Source organism: Acipenser ruthenus, chromosome 9 (assembly GCF_902713425.1).
Source record: "Acipenser ruthenus chromosome 9, fAciRut3.2 maternal haplotype, whole genome shotgun sequence".
Lineage (NCBI taxonomy): Eukaryota > Metazoa > Chordata > Actinopteri > Acipenseriformes > Acipenseridae > Acipenser > Acipenser ruthenus.
In genome coordinates this window covers 52886075-52898487 of record NC_081197.1, presented here as the reverse complement: position 1 = coordinate 52898487, position 12413 = coordinate 52886075, and the positions used below count along the sequence as shown (strand labels likewise).

Here is a 12413-nt window from a genome sequence, read left to right as displayed (position 1 = left end):
TTTGTTTGAAAACTGTAGGTGGCTGCAGCTACAAAGCCCATTTTTGTGGATTTTGAATTCCTAGGCAGTCTTGACTTGAATGGTGTCAATTGTATCTGTCCAAAAAACATTTCACATATACAAAAATTTAATAAAGTGACAAGCCATATGAACATGTAATGTAAAAGTGGCTAAGTTAAACAAGATATAATTGGGGCACTTGGCCCCATCGTATTTATTGCAGTATAAACTTGGCCGTAACTCGAAAGTAATGAAAACAGTTGATTCCAGATCCTAAATTCTCATAAAACTGTTAAAAAAAATCTATCTATACTAACTGATTTTTAAATCAATGCAGAATAAGGTCATGTGATGGGTCAATTTTGGTGGGAGTAGGAATTCAGCAGTGTTTTGAACTGCAGTCAGATTAGTCAAACATCTGATAGGCCATCAAACCATGAATCGAAATATTCAAACCGTGAGGTAACAATTAATGTTGTCTGCAGGGTCCTGGAGGAGAGGGCCCAAAAGGAGTATTTCCGTGCCCTGTTCCGGCTGCCTCGACAGGAGAGACTGCTGGAGGTGGTGAAGTGCTCCCTCTGGACGCCCTTCAGCCGCTGTCACACTGCAGGAACAGTGTATACCTCCGACAGCTACATCTGCTTCGTCAGCAAAGAAGAGGGGTGCTGCACCCTGGTCATTCCGCTCAGGGAGGTATGTGCACACTCCCGTTACAGCTTACAAATCTGTAGATATGTAGCTACAAGACCTGGATCACTTCTGTATTGTAGAGTGCTTGGTGTGCAGTGTAAAATAATGGCATTGCTAGATATCTTGGGCAGCATGGTTTAGTATGTCTTAATAGCTGTATTTGTATCTGTTCTTTGAGAGAAATGGTACCCATATTAAGCTTCAATTACAATTACAAAGTGTCAAACACATTTATGACCCATGGTGGAGGTCCTAGAAATTTCTTTCCCATCATCTGGTGCTTTTCACCTGCCAATATTCATTACTCTGTCAGAACTGGCTTTAAAATCACCCTGTATATACAATGTATTTTATTGCATTACTGGATAATAACATTTGATCATTACATTTTAATGAACCAAACTGTGAGGATCAATATAGGAGGCTGTGTGGTCCAGTGGTTAAAGAAAAGGGCTTGTAACCAGGAGGTCCCCGGTTCAAATCCCACCTCAGCGACTGACTCATTGTGTGACCCTGAGCAAGTCACTTAACCTCCTTGTGCTCCATCTTTCGGGTGAGACGTAGTTGTAAGTACCTCTGCAGCTGATGCATAGTTCACACACCCTAGTCTCTGTAAGACGCCTTGGATAAAGGTGTCTGCTAAATAAACAAATAAATATGAAAATGCACACATGTGCCTCAGGCTTTTCTGTTCTGGTTAACTGCATAACTTTTATCGGCAAATGGGCTTTGAATAACAGTGACAACTGTAGTCACAGACTTCTATGAAATTGAAGTTGTTTTGTGTCGCAATGTGACGTGCTTCATTTCTCATTATTTTGTTACTATATTTCCCTAGGACAATAAATGACATCTGCTGCTTTACAAGTGGCTGGCAAAAGTCCTCCATAGTAATGTTCACCCATTTCTCAGTAATACCGGTCTCAAAGCAATGCCCCCTGAGGCTACATGCTGTCTGCTGATATGGTTTGCATGTTTTCTGTGAGTTGTGTCTATCCACCCTTGTTTACAGTGGTCCTAACAGAAGTGTCTGGTAAGACAGTGACATCAAAGGGAAACTTGCTAGGGGCTGCTGTTAGAGTAATCCTTATAAAAGGATTAGTGGGTGCCGAAGTGATGGAAAAAGGAAGCAGAAAGAAACGGACCAAATTTAGCTTGAGATTTGTTATACTGGATAGACCTGCAGGTGCCGTTTGTGTAGCTGTTATACACGGTATTGTATCTTTATTTTCGTAATATTTTTTTTAGTAGGGTTGTTTCCCTTTTGGTAGTCCCAGTGCAGTCAGAATTACAAATAGTCATATCCTATTGCTGTATCATACTATACAAAAACATGGTAAGTTGAAAAATAAAATTGATAAAAAAAAGACTAGCCTTGTAAATGGATTTCTACTAGATCTGTTCAACTCTCTTTAAAATTGTATATACACACATATAAGCTCCTGCGCTTATCTATAAACAAAAACTGCAAGGAGTGTGTTCACCATGCAAATCTGATTGATTAAACAGTCAGACAAAACATATACAAATAAATTCAAGGTTGTCTGGTTGTTTATTTAGCTTCCAAGGTTTTCCAGAAGAATGAGTGTTGGAAAATTCCGTACATTACAGATATCAAAGTGATTTGTGGTTTACTGAGGATTCAAGCTGCTCTAAAAGTCACCTGTCTGGTGAATTGCATCTGTTAGTTATTTATTTGCTTGATTGCCCAGCAATGAAACTTACTGTGTAACTGTGCTGTCTTTATCCTGTATACATGCAGTCCTGTAACTACAGTCCAAAGAGCAGAGTACTCAGGCAGAGCCCTTCTGTGTGGTAAAGATGAAGAAATATCGCCACATAACTACACAGACATTCATTTAAAAGCAAGATATAGTTTTTTGAGGATGTCTGGGGCCAGTGACAATTGTAGGATGTCAAGTTTTGTTGAGTAGAACTTATGAGGCCTTTTATTGTTGGCTTGTATCCAGATGACAGGGCTCTATACAGAGACTTTGTATTTGTGATAAACTTGCACCCCCTAATGACATGGAAAATACAGTATGTGCCTCTGTGGAGAAGTGTGTGTGTGTGTGTGTGTGTGTGTGTGTGTATGTGTATATATATATATATATATATATATATATATATATATATATATATATATATATATATATATATATATATATATATATATATAATGATAATTCAGGGGCATTAGGACCCTGAAGAAGGGAGGACCACTGTCAGCCATCTTTGTAGTTTTTTTAATAGGCAACCATGCTACTTGTAGGCTGTTTGAAAAACAACAGGTTAAGTGTACACAGCCCTTCGTAATTAGAGGTAATTGACTGAACCTGGCTCCCTACATAGAGACTGGGTTTGTCATTAGCGAGGAGAGAGAGACGAGGAGGAAGGTTTGCTGGATGTAGCTCTCATAAGAAAAGATTGGTAAAAGAAAATCAATTATTTCTTTGTTGCAGCAAGTGTAAAAGTGTGTTTGATTGTGCAAAGTGCATCAACGTTTATCTGCCTGCACCATTTATGTAGAGAGGGAGTTTTGTTCCAATTAAGTGTTTAGTTAGGCTCCCTGTTTGGAACTAGAGTTTATTGTAAGATACTTTGGAAGGAACTTTTTTCCACCACCTGCCGCATTAAGACGTGTTTTGTGAGAGTGATCTACTCCATCCTGGCCACTAGGGGAACTGTTTCACAGACTTGTAAATTAAATAGTCTGTTTTAATTATCTAAACAACCTTTGCTGCTGAGTGTTAGATGGATTTACACTAGCTTGGAGACAATTTAGATGGCATACCTAAACAGATGAAACATTGAGCATTTTGCTAATTAAACTATTCAGAGTCATTTGAATAATCTACCAAGCAAGTTTCAGCATCTAATGGAGGGCCCTGTACATACAGTCTATATGTCCCTGTAGAATTTGACATATCAAGATAACCGTTTACCCAGTTGGGATGAAACTTGGTTTGGAGATGTCTGGTTTTCAGTTCATCAGGTCATCTGTATGTCCCATGTTTATACAGAGGCACACAGTGGATGTAAGTCATAGGGCTGTATTGCGCTGCCATTCTAAATCCCGCCCCTTTTTAACGCTCTGTTATTGCAGCTTGTGGTTTCCATGGTGATTTTATAGGCCTATGTATTAACATTACTACATACAATAAAAATACAGTGAAATTAGGCAATATTAAGATCTCACATTGTTTTATATCAGGGCTTCTCAAACTTGGTCCTGGCGACCCCCTGTGTGTGCTGGTTTTCATTCCATCCAAGCTCTCAATTACTTAACTAGACCCTTAATTGAACTGATAATTTGCTTAATTAGACCTTTTTAGCTGTTGAAGAGTTGCAGTTCAAGTTACTTATCAAATGTTATAGCTGACTTGAAATATGCAACTGTTCAAGAGCTGAAAACAAGTAAAAAGGTCTAATTAAGCAAATTATCAGTTCAATTAAGGGTCTAGTTAAGTAATTGAGAGCTGGGTTGGAATGAAAACCAGCAGCCACAGGGGGTCCCCAGGACCGAGTTTGAGAAGCCCTGGTTTTTATCATATAAATAGACCCGTGTGACATACATCCACTGTATGTATTGTGTTATATTTATTCATACTGATAGCTCGAATTTTATATTTACAGCCGTGCACTACAAGTTAATATAAGACAAAAGTGTATATGTATATCTATGTGTTTTGCATACTTGCAGTGACTTTAGATTTTTTTTCAAGCTCATTTCTGTGTTTCTCTTAACAGGTGATCTCAATAGAAAAGATGGAGAACACCAGCCTCTTGCCCAACCCGGTTATCATCAGCATACGGAGCAAGAAGGCATTTCAGTTCATCGAGATTGAAAACAGAGACAGCCTGGTGGAGAGTATGAGCCAGCGCCTGGAGAGTGTGCAGCGTAAACAACAGACATGCTGCAAAAAGACAAGGCGCAAGGAGCTGGTAAGGGTTTCTGTTGAAACACGAACACAATTGTGATCACTTTGTTTAGCCAGCATGATCACTGGCCCTATTCATTGTTCTGTTAACATGTAAATGTTATAAAACTAGCAAGAAATAAATTGGGTTTAGGCAGCAAACGGAAATCACATTGAACAGAATATGGATAAAAACCTCTGAATGATGGTAAATGGACTTCCCTATAGACCACATTGGAAACTGATGAGTCTTTATACAAATAGAAATGTCATTAGGTCACTTTTTTTTTATTATAACGGATTTCTAAGAGAAAACATCACATGCTTTTGCGCTGATAAGGGAGGTTGTAACATTCGATAAAACTAAAAAAGAAACAAAGTAAAATGAGAAGTCTTATAACTGCACACTTCTCCTTGGCAGTGTTCTTTTATAATGATCTAAACAGAAGTGGATAGGTACCGTACTGTACTTTAGCGTGTAGCAGGCCAATTCACTAGCTTCTACAGCTTTCATCTGAAGAGGTCTCATCGCTTCCAAAGGACATTAATACCCCATAAGATGAATGGCAGGGGTTCTTTAGATAAGGGTTGAGGTGTACTTTCAGAGAAGCCTGCTATCAGTGTTCCTGACTGTGTCATTGTCATCAAACTTGCTTAGATTTTTAAGGTCTAGTTACAAAGAAAAGAAAGAAAAATGACCTATGTGCTTCAAATGGTTACAAATAGTACAAATGGTTAGAACTGTAGGCCTTGGAAGTGAAAAGGTTGACTTCTGTTCTTGGGAGTCAAAACAATAAGGGACTTATGTTAAATGTTGTTATGTTAATGTGAGGTAAGAGAATGTTTTGGAATCCTTGGATATTACACGTTGAAATTGGAAACCGGATCCTGGGTAGATAATTACCCCCACAGCGTTGAAAGTGTCCCCCTGCTTGAACAGTGTGTTTCATTTCTGTGTTACCTGTGAAGGGCGGGTCAGGTCCGGTAATTGAACCTGTTTCTGTAGCAACATAAAAGGGATGCATGTATAAAATATAATACCTTTCTCATACTTAAAAATGATTAGTTAATTGTCTTTTCTGCCTCAGCACATCCGGAATGGTAAATTTCTCCAGTACTAAAAGCTACAACCAGTCAGTCCGACACTAAATTTAGTTTTCGTGAACAAGATAAACAAATAAACATAAAACAAACTTTATACAGAAACAAATGTATTAACCCCTATGCAGCCAACTTACTTGGCTCAGGGTTAAAGGGAGCAGAGTCGCTTACGGTCAGGCAGCCCGCACTAACCTGCTCTCAGGCCTCAGCCAGACTTGCAGAGAACGTTACAAAACACAAATTGGCAATTTCCATTCAGCCCTTTGAATTCCCAAAACGAAAGCCCCTCAGTATGGCTGGCGTGGGCTTTTAAAGGACAAGCCCCTCCACCTTATTAGGTAGATGAGCAAATACAAAAAATACATTACCCCCTTAAGGCAATAAACACAATATATAGACATATATAAACTTACCATGGCATTTTCCTCCCACACAATAAACCGTTCACGAACCAATGAAATATAATAAAACTGCAGCGAGTGTTGCTGTTTCATTCAATTATGGTGAACAGTATCGCGGGTGTCAGATTAACTGTTCAGTTTATGAGCTCTTTCAATAATGGTACAGGCTAGCCTTAGACTTACTACTAGAAAATAGGCAATATATACAGGTTTATTGCAGTACATGCAGGCACTAATGAAAGTGTCTCTTGATTTCCATGTTGCTGCTGTTGTTGTTTTACAGTAATCCGTCGCATATCCGACTGTGGTGGGACCAGAGTAAGGGCGGATATGTAAAAAGTCAGATGAATGAATCCTGTTTTAAACACCATTATACACAGCTGTAACAATTAATATATGCACACAATTATTGTTGTGAGATTCAGCTGTTATTAGGGAGCTCCCCTAAATCCCTTGTTTAGAAAGATACAGGGTATTAATGCTTGTGACAGGGTAGCTGTCTGCCGTGCAGGTGCGTGCATTCACTACTGAGTGACAGGCAGGAGATCGAGACGGAGGTTGAAGTTGATACGCCCCGCAGGTGAACAGGATTTATTTACATATCAACACACTGAACAGCTCATGTGACACTACCAGCAATGGTAGCGCATGGAGCACATACAACACAGTGTACGAAAACTTTGGTGGGATCTACAATCTTTGAACTAATCTTCTCTGTTCAATAATAAACTAACGTTGCGGATAAACGGTTAGGGCGGATACATGACAGGCAGATACGCGACGGATTACTGTACTTTCCTTTTGAACTAACCCCCTTTGTTCACAGGGTGTCAGTATACTCAGTCACGGGAGTCAGGTAAACAAAGTGCACCCGCAGGCCATGAGATGGCTCACCATCACAGTGTTATGACTTCAGGCTTCAAACTGATTTACCATACTGAGGGTAAAATGACAGTAGCTAGTGCCTTTACTTCAATTTTAAAACCTGTTTTAAATCCTTTCAGATCTCTCCTCTACCATATTATTCATTATACTACGACGACATGTGTACAGATAGCGAGACCATCGAGGCAACTGAAAAACTGAACAGACATTCACTAAATGAAGAAGCTTTAATGTCTACTTTTCATCAAACTGAACCTGAAACTTCAGACTCCAAAGTTGTAAGTGTAAAAATAAAAATACAGGAACATGGGTGACCAAATTCAGGATTTCCTTAGTGCTAGTATATATTGCAAATTCTGTGGATTACATTTTAGGGCATTTCTTTCTCATTGCAAGATTTGATATACAGTAGAAAACATCCTTTCAAAGAAGGTGCTTCCATTACATGCCATATATGTCTTGCAAACACTAAAGCTCTAAGCTCTAAGCTCCATCTTTTTGATTGTTCACATGGCGACTCTGCAAGAACAGACAATGTAAAGATGAAAAAATTAATTTTAAACTACAAATCTGACTGTAATTACTTCCCAAATGGCTTTGCTACGTAGGAGACACCCACATGTACATGGTTAATCCAAAACTATAAAAGCACACAATTATAAAATATATGTAGCAATATAAAAATTATATATATTTTTCATTTTGAATTTCTAAATGTCTTCAATGATGGGTCTGTATACTAATAAAAATGCCATTAGTTGCTTTTTTTTTTGTTAGAACAGATTTCTAAAAAAAGTTTATTTCTAAAAAATCTTACATCTAGTTAATTCAGGTGACTGTCCTGAAACATGTGCTTGCGTATGTAAATTGACATATGCATTTTGTTTTTTATATATTCTTAACATTTATTATTTTCAGATTTGCTACCATTGTTTTTGTTAAACACACCCAGTGCTTTTCCAACTCTGTATTTCATGTAGGTCAACCTCAGCTTTGCCCAAGGCTAATCAAGCTGATTTGTCACTTTGGAGGTGGAAGGTGGAATATGAATTAGTCAGTTTAAAATGAGCTGTGAGTCACAGAAATCACCTGTCCTTCACCCTCAGATATATATGTCAGTTGATCTCAGTTGCTTCTCTCTTGCTTAAGAAAGGAGGCACAGCACATAGTCACATGATTCAGTTGTGAACTTTGATTGACACCACAACCCTGCAAATTCTGACTAGAGGTGCAGTAGCTGGTTCTGCTAACTAAGCAATGTGTTTTAAGTGGAATAGCACAAGTTCCAGTTGTGGATATATAATAATATGTGTGGTACGCCACATGTGGTGAGCAGCTTGTAGCCTTGGGTCCCTTGAGAATTAGTATCAGGCATTGTTGAGGCTAACAAGTGAATATGCAATTAGATATATATAGTATCCCACAGATATTGCAAAAGTGCATTTTATAAGGTACTGTGCTGACATGCCATGTCTCCAAGCTGCCTGAAAAATTACTAATGTTACAGGACATAAATATCCACCAAATGAAGTTGTATTCTTTCAAAATGAGTGACACTCAAAAAAAAAAAAAAAAATGTATTATGAAAATAGTTTTTTGTATAGCTATAAATTGATCCTTTTTTAATTTCTTTAAACACTCAATACTGCAGTACCAAGGAAGGTGGATATGAAATTAAGCAAGTATTTTAACAGCTTTTTGTTCAGGCATCTATATATTTAGAAACACACGTGAACGTTTTTTTTTTTTTGCAGACAACGGAGCAGGTTAAAGAGCGTCTGTGGGAGGATCATTTTTCGGAGTATGGCCGAAGCAGCTGCATGTTCCGAACGGAGAAGATCAGAAAACTGGTTGCCATGGGGATCCCCGAGTCTCTGAGAGGGGAGCTGTGGCTGACTTTTTCAGGTTAGACTCCAGAATGTGAAGATACAGACTACAGGGCTTAAAATTCAAAGTAATTCAGAAATAATTGGCTGAAATCAGTTCTGCCCATCGTGATGTCCAGTACATTTATGTTTGTTTCATGCAGAAGTTATTTTTCACACAAGGAAACCGTATTCACGTTTTTTATTTGAAATCATTCTATTTACTGTACTTACAACTTGCTCCTTTTGGAATTTACTCTTATAACCAAATATTTTTAAGATGAACTGCTCTTAGTCGAATTCGCTCTCACTGTATTTTTTATTTTCTCTCATTTGAATTTCCTCTTATTCACTATTGATTTTTATTGTATTTTAAAACTGCTCTTATCTGTAATCAATAATAATAAATAATAACTGATTTAATATTAGAGAGTTCAGCAGTCAAAATAAGATCTTAAATTGAACTTCCTCATGTAAGAGGATGAAAGAAAGAGGCCCATATTGAGAGCTGCTCTACAGCCCTGCTAGTAGGTTCTGGTGTAAATTGATTTATTGAGCAGCATCTAATAAAATGACAATTCAAGCTTAAAAATCATTTTGCATGAAACAAGTGTTTATCTATTGGACTTGGCAGGCAGAATGACATTTCTGGTTTCTTGGTTGCCTTTAGTATCAAGTGCTTAAGGAGAGTGTGGCCGTTTACAGCTGTACTATCTGACTAAACTCCACTTGCTGGACCTTTGCACTCCTGTGTCAATTTGATAAATAATTCCAACATTATAAGTTGTATGAACAGTAAGCAATCGATAGGAATCAAATTAATATGTTGTTTTTCAAATCTATTTAATTGTTATTGGTGCTTCTTTGTATCCTTAGTTTTATTTAATCTTGAATTACCTGCTTTTGCTTCATCTTCCACAGATGCTATCACTGATCTTGCCTCCCATCCTGACTATTATGCTAATCTTGTGGAGGAATCCATGGGCAAGTGTTGCATGGCAACTGAGGAGATTGAACGTGACCTGCATCGATCCCTGCCAGAGCACCCGGCATTCCAGAATGAGACGGGGATAGCGGCCTTACGCAGAGTCTTGACAGCTTACGCTTACAGGAATCCTAAAATTGGATACTGCCAGGTACAGTTTATAATGTGTTGACGCTTGCTGGGGTCATAAGTCAATAATTGGGTTGAGGGGTTTGAAATTGCATGGTGCATTTTGCCATACCTTGTTTGTTCATTTTTTTTGTTTTACTACCCTCCACAGTGGATCCTTGTTGAATATGTGATGTATGAGGCACCATTGTGTTTCACGTCCTTTTTTTATCTTTTATTTCTTTTGAGAACCACTTTCCATTTTATTATGAAACATGATGTGGACATTGTTGAGGGTGTCCTAATCTTGTGGACATTGTTGAGGGTGTGCTAATCTTGTGGACATTGTTGAGGCTATCCTAATCTTGTTAGTAGTAGGTGCCCCACTTTTGCATGAGTTCAGGCCACTGAATCTTTGCATGGATATTTCTTAGTTTATTAATTGACCAACTGATGTCAGGAAATGCACAAACACAGAATTTCCTTCACACCAGCTCCAAAAACTGGCAAAGCCAATACGTTAGCTTCTTATTACAGACAAAATTCAAAATAATTCAAGAAAACATGTTAAATACACACATTTAGAAAACATTAGCCACTAATTAAAATGACAAAGACCAAAAAAAAAAAATTCTGGTAGATTAACAAGCAAATTTTTTTTTTAAAAAAAGCACTTACGCAATTTCAAATATTTCTTCATGACAAAAGTATTTGCACTCCTGCTTTAGTATTTCATGTGCCCTCCTTTTGCTTTTATTATGAATTCAAACATTTATGATAATTCTTAACCAGTATGTTAAATCGTGTTGGTGAAAACTGGGCCCATTCTGTCTTGCATGTTTCCTTCAGCTCAGACAGACTACAGCTTGTTTCAGATCAATCCTAAGCATTTCTATTTATTGAGATCTGGTGATTTGTGAAGGCCATTCCAGAGTTGACTTAGCTGCATGCTTTGGGTCGTTGTTGTGTTGGAAGATAAACTGTGTGTCAGTTTGCATTGAGGTCTAAGTGAATACAGCTCTTCTGTGTTCAGGTGTCTTTGTACAGTTCTTTCATGCACATTATACCTGGTGTTTCTAAATCTTTCTGTAACTCCTTGGCTGTTAATCTTGGACTTTTAGCTGCTTGGATGAGTCTCCTACCTGCAGTACCAGTAGTTTTCTTTTGATGTCCACTTATTTTAAGCATTTCAGTTGTATTTGTTCTGTGGTATTTGATTATTGCTCTTATTGTGGATTTTGGTATTCCATATTTCTTTGATACTGTTCTGTAGCCATTTCCTTTGTTACAGTTTGCTACGAGTGCTGTTCTCAGACGTGAATCCAACACCTTTGTCTTGACCATCATTTGCTGTGTTACCAAAACATTCTTCTTCAACAGATGTTGGAAATAATTGCCTCTTTTTCTGACTATTGACTTTATAATGCAGCTTAGTTACTGAGTAATGGTTTATAACTATGTGTCTTAAGCTACAGGAAATGTCATACGAATGTTCTTCAATTCCTTCTTTTTTTCTAGTCCATGAATATCTTAGCCTCTGTGCTGCTGTTATATGCCAAAGAAGAGGAAGCCTTCTGGCTGCTGGTCGCAGTGTGCGAGAAGATGCTGCCAGATTACTTCAATCGGCGAGTCATTGGTAAGGGTCCTGGTGTGGCTCCAGTTGTGTGCTGATTATAATATGTGAATCTCCCACCAGTTCTACAAGTCCCTCATCATTCTTGATCACTAAATAAGCCTTCCTCTTTGTAGTGCATAGAGCAAATGATGTAGGAAGAAGCTAATTGAATCTATATTGCAGTAGTGTAATTGTGCAAGTAGACCACAACCTACAGCACTACAAGCTCTGGAATGGGTTGTCCCCAACACTCTAGACCTTCCAGTGTCTTGTAGGCTCCTTGCTCAGGGTGAGGCTGAGCTGGCTGGAAGTGGCCCAACTTGATATAGAGGTGTAAATGTTTGGACTTTTTAGCAAAAATATAGTAGATTTGAATTTAAATGTTTGCCTCAGATGTGGATGCAATTGCAGTCATTTTGGCATCCTTACAATTGGGTAAACAGGAGAAATTTCAAAATAATCAATAGATTTTCCAGAGTATGTGGGGTGATATGGGAGCTATCCTGCAGTGTTCCTGTGCCTGCCTCCCCCTCATCCATTTCCCCTGTACTTCCAGGAGCCCAGGTAGACCAGTCTGTGTTTGAGGAGCTGATTAAGGAACGTCTCCCTGAGCTGTCAGAGCACTCCACAGACCTGTCCGCCCTCTCCTCCATCTCGCTCTCCTGGTTCCTCACCCTCTTTCTCAGCATCATGCCCTTTGAGAGTGCCATCCGTGTGGTAGACTGCTTCTTCTTTGAAGGCATCAAAGCCATTTTCCAGCTGGGCCTGGCCGTGATAGACGCCAATGCAGTTGATCTTTGCAACAGCAAGGACGACGGGCAAGCTATGATGATACTAACCAGG

The 12413-nt window shown here is 38.5% G+C and overlaps 1 protein-coding gene across 1 annotated transcript in view; it reads left to right on the top strand.

Annotated features, from left to right (window-relative positions):
- LOC117406100 (TBC1 domain family member 8-like) overlaps positions 1–12413 on the top strand; it is a 55124-nt gene that overhangs the window by 35628 nt on the left and 7083 nt on the right. The window contains exons 6-12 of the mRNA XM_034009904.3: positions 486–693; positions 4441–4635; positions 7117–7275; positions 8752–8902; positions 9784–9998; positions 11474–11591; positions 12127–12412. Coding sequence (XP_033865795.2) covers positions 486–693; positions 4441–4635; positions 7117–7275; positions 8752–8902; positions 9784–9998; positions 11474–11591; positions 12127–12412 — 1332 coding nt within the window. The remainder of the gene's footprint in view (positions 1–485; positions 694–4440; positions 4636–7116; positions 7276–8751; positions 8903–9783; positions 9999–11473; positions 11592–12126; position 12413) is intronic.